This window comes from Bison bison, unplaced genomic scaffold, assembly GCF_000754665.1.
Source record: "Bison bison bison isolate TAMUID 2011002044 unplaced genomic scaffold, Bison_UMD1.0 scf7180017864089, whole genome shotgun sequence".
Taxonomy (NCBI): Eukaryota; Metazoa; Chordata; class Mammalia; order Artiodactyla; family Bovidae; genus Bison; species Bison bison.
The window spans coordinates 612,020-615,322 of NW_011494661.1; the positions used below are offsets into that span (position 1 = coordinate 612,020).

General features: G+C 58.9%; 1 protein-coding gene across 3 annotated transcripts in view; it reads left to right on the top strand.

The window, feature by feature from the left end:
- NUDT22 (nudix (nucleoside diphosphate linked moiety X)-type motif 22) overlaps positions 1-2,633 on the top strand; it is a 2,887-nt gene extending 254 nt beyond the window's left edge. The window contains exons 1-6 of one of the 3 annotated variants that reach the window (XM_010837977.1): positions 1-59; positions 346-843; positions 1,172-1,270; positions 1,855-1,952; positions 2,090-2,183; positions 2,468-2,633. In XM_010837977.1, the coding sequence (XP_010836279.1) occupies positions 364-843; positions 1,172-1,270; positions 1,855-1,952; positions 2,090-2,183; positions 2,468-2,569 (873 nt within the window). In that variant the 5' untranslated portion in view covers positions 1-59; positions 346-363 and the 3' untranslated portion in view covers positions 2,570-2,633. The remainder of the gene's footprint in view (positions 60-345; positions 844-1,171; positions 1,271-1,854; positions 1,953-2,089; positions 2,184-2,467) is intronic. The other 2 variants (XM_010837978.1, XM_010837976.1) reach the window with 2 other exon arrangements.
- Positions 2,634-3,303: the final 670 nt, after the last annotated feature.

Sequence of the window (3,303 nt, forward strand, 5' to 3'; positions counted from 1 at the left end):
GGCATGTCTAGGGTTGGAGCCAGGACCTTTGGTTTGCGGAGACAGGGGCACTGGGGGAGGCAAGACCTCTGGTTTGGGGAGACAGGGGCACTGGGGAGAGACAGGACCCAGGACCTCTGGGTTGTAGGGATGCCGGGGAGTCTAAGGGATATCTGGTAGCAGGAGCCTAGGAGCTCTTGCTGGGATGATAAGACATTTTACTGCCTAGGGAGTGGTCAGGGGGATGTAGAAGGGCTGCGGGGGGGTGGGTACCCTCAGGAAGTCTGTGACAGAGGGGGCCAGCTGCCGCGCCCAAGGGAGGCTGTGGGTCCCCCGAGGTGACAGGCTTGGCTGTGTCGTCCCCAGAACTGCCCTCTCCAGACCATGGACCCTGAGGTGTCCCTGCTGCTGCAGTGCCCCCCCGGGGGGCTGCCTGAGAAGCAGGTTCGGGCAGAGCTGAGCCCAGCCTATGATCGTCGCCCACTGCCAGGAGGAGACAAGGCCATCATCGCCATCTGGAAGAGCCGGCTTCAGGCCCAGCCCTGGCTCTTTAATGCCCCCAAGTTCCGCCTGCACTCCGCCACACTGGCACCCACTGGCTTGCCAGGGCCACAGCTGCTCCTGCGCCTGGGCCTTACTTCCTATCAAGACTTCCTGGGGACCAACTGGGCCAGCTCAGCTGCCTGGCTGCGACAGCAGGGGGCCACCGACTGGGGTGACAAGCAAGCCTATCTGGCGGACCCCCTGGGCGTGGGCGCTGCACTGGCCACTGCTGACGACTTCCTTGTCTTCCTGCGCCGCTCTGGCCAGGTGGCTGAGGCACCTGGGCTGGTGGACGTGCCCGGTGGGCATCCTGAGCCTCAGGTGAGATGCCAGGCTGGGCGCAGAGGCACAAAGACCCACAAAGCTCAGCTTTGTCTTCCTCATCTCTTAAAAGGGGAGTTGGCCTGGTGCTTCTCCAAAGTCTCTTCTTAGGGGTAGCCTCTCAGCTTCTCCGCTGAATCCTGTCCCAGACCCATGGGAAGCTAGGGAACTGGGGGTGGGGGTGGGGATGGAGAACCTAGCTGAACCAGTAGTTGCCCATCTGGAAAAAGAGGGCTGGGGTCAGAGGAAGAGGCCCTCAGGGCCAGTGCGTGTGGTGGGGAAGTAGGGCGGAAAGAGGGGAGCAGAGACTGAGCTTGACCTCTCACAGGCCCTGTGCCCAGGTGACAGCCCCCTGCACAAGGACCTCCCTGGGGAGCTGGTGGTGCACGAGCTCTTCTCCAGTGTCCTCCAGGAGATCTGTGATGAGGTGAGTGAGGGGCAGGCAGAACAGAGTAGTGGGCAAGGAGGGAGGAGGTAGAACAAGCCAGAATTCCATAGGTCCAGACTGGCACACGGCTTGTGGGATCTTAGTTTCCTGACCAGGGATTGAACCCAGGGCTTTGACAGTGAGAGTACGGGACTCCTCCTAACTGCTGGACTGTCAGGGAAGTCCTAGGCATCCATCATTGAGCAAAGAGCTTGGCTTTGCAGCTAGGCACACTTGAAGTGGAATTCTAACCCTTGCCTCTGTGTGCCTCAGGGTTTTCCTCCCTACAGTGGGGATAATGATAAATGTCTTGCCTACTTCCCCACCAGGTTTGTTGAAAAGAGGGGTAAATAGGAGTCCCAGTTACTAAATCAACTTCCCTTGGGTGACTCAGGGCAAACTGTTCCATCTCTCCAGTTCTAGTTTTCCCACATGAAATGAACGTGCCCAAGATCTGACTTTCTGTGACTCTCGGCACTTGAACTACAAACTGTAAAACGCTGTACTAGGGTAACATGCTATTCTTCATTGAGGGGGCGGGGATGTGGGAATTGGGCACTGACAGGTGGTATCCCTGGCCCCAGGTGAATGTGCCGCCACTCACCCTGAGTCAGCCGCTGCTGTTGGGCATCGCCTGCAATGAGACCAGTGCCGGCCGTGCCAGTGCTGAGTTCTACGTCCAGTGAGTGATCTCTGGGGGACAGAATCCTGGGTCCTGGAGTAGGTGGGTGGTTGAGGGGCATGGCTGAGGGAGATGGTGCTCTACAGGGCCCCTCCAGGGGCTAAGCACTCACCAGGCCACTCTCACATCCTGTCCAGGTGCAGCCTGACTTCTGAGCAAGTGAGGAGACACTACATGAGTGGGGGACCTGAGGCCCACGAATCCACAGGAATCATCTTTGTGGAGAAACAGGTTCGAGGTGGCAAAGTGTGTCATTTGGATAAGCATCTGGGTTGGGGCTTGCAGAGGCCTGGTCATGCACGTCTGTCTCCCAGGCCTGGGTCGGACGGGGCTCCCAGATCTCAGAGCTTCTCTCCAGAGCCACAAGTCCTCACGGGGTTGCCTTCAGCCCAGGGAGAGTGCCAGGGACCTGCTCAGCCCCCTTAACATGAGGTTCTGAGGCTCAGAACTGTGGGCACAGCTCCCACAGGAAACCTGACGCTGAGATGTCTGGGTCTCACTGTCTCTCCCCACAGAGTATGCAGAGGTTGCAGGAGACTGAGATGTGGGCTGAGCTCTGCCCCTCAGCCAAAGGCGCCATCTTCCTCTACAACCGGGTCCAGGGAAGTTCCACCTGAGTCTCCTGGAGCCCCCAGCCCTATCACCACAGCTCGGAAGACAATAAAGGACTTTATTCTTGGATTCCTTTGGCATCTGCTGTTTGCATGAGACAGAGGGGGCCACTGGGAGAGCCCAGGGAGGGTGAGAGAGACAGGACAAGTGACTTGGGTTAAAAAAAGGCCCAGGCTCAGTCTTCCCCTCTGCAAGCTGAGGGCCGTGCCCCTTTGCCAGGTTCCAGTGAGGCTCCAGGCTGACTATGGGGTGGAAGGGTTTCCCGAATCTGCCTGCAATGCAGGAGACCCGGGTTTGATCCCTGGGTCGGGAAGATCCCCTGGAGAAGGAAATGGCTACTGACTCCATTATTCTTGCCTGGAAAATCCTATGGACAGAGGAGCCTGCAGCAGGGCTATGCGCAGGGTCGCAAAGAGACACGATCGAGCGACTAATTTTCACACTTCACTTTACGGGGTGGAAACTGCTTTGTGAAATGCGTCTCGGTGCAGAGTGGAGTAACAGCTGTGTCCGAAGGAGTGAACAACAGAGGTTGAGCTGAAAGCCGCACTCAGAGCAGGACCAGTCCCGCCGGTTCCCAGGTGGGCACCGGCGCCTCTCTGCAAGCCCTCCGGCCTGGGCGAGGCGTCAAAGGCCAATGGGCGTTCGGGGGAGGGGCTTCGCCGCACGGACGCCCCTTCTGGCCTGTGGGCGTGTCTGGCTGTCTTAGCCAATAAGAGTGCGGAGGCGGGGCCTGGGT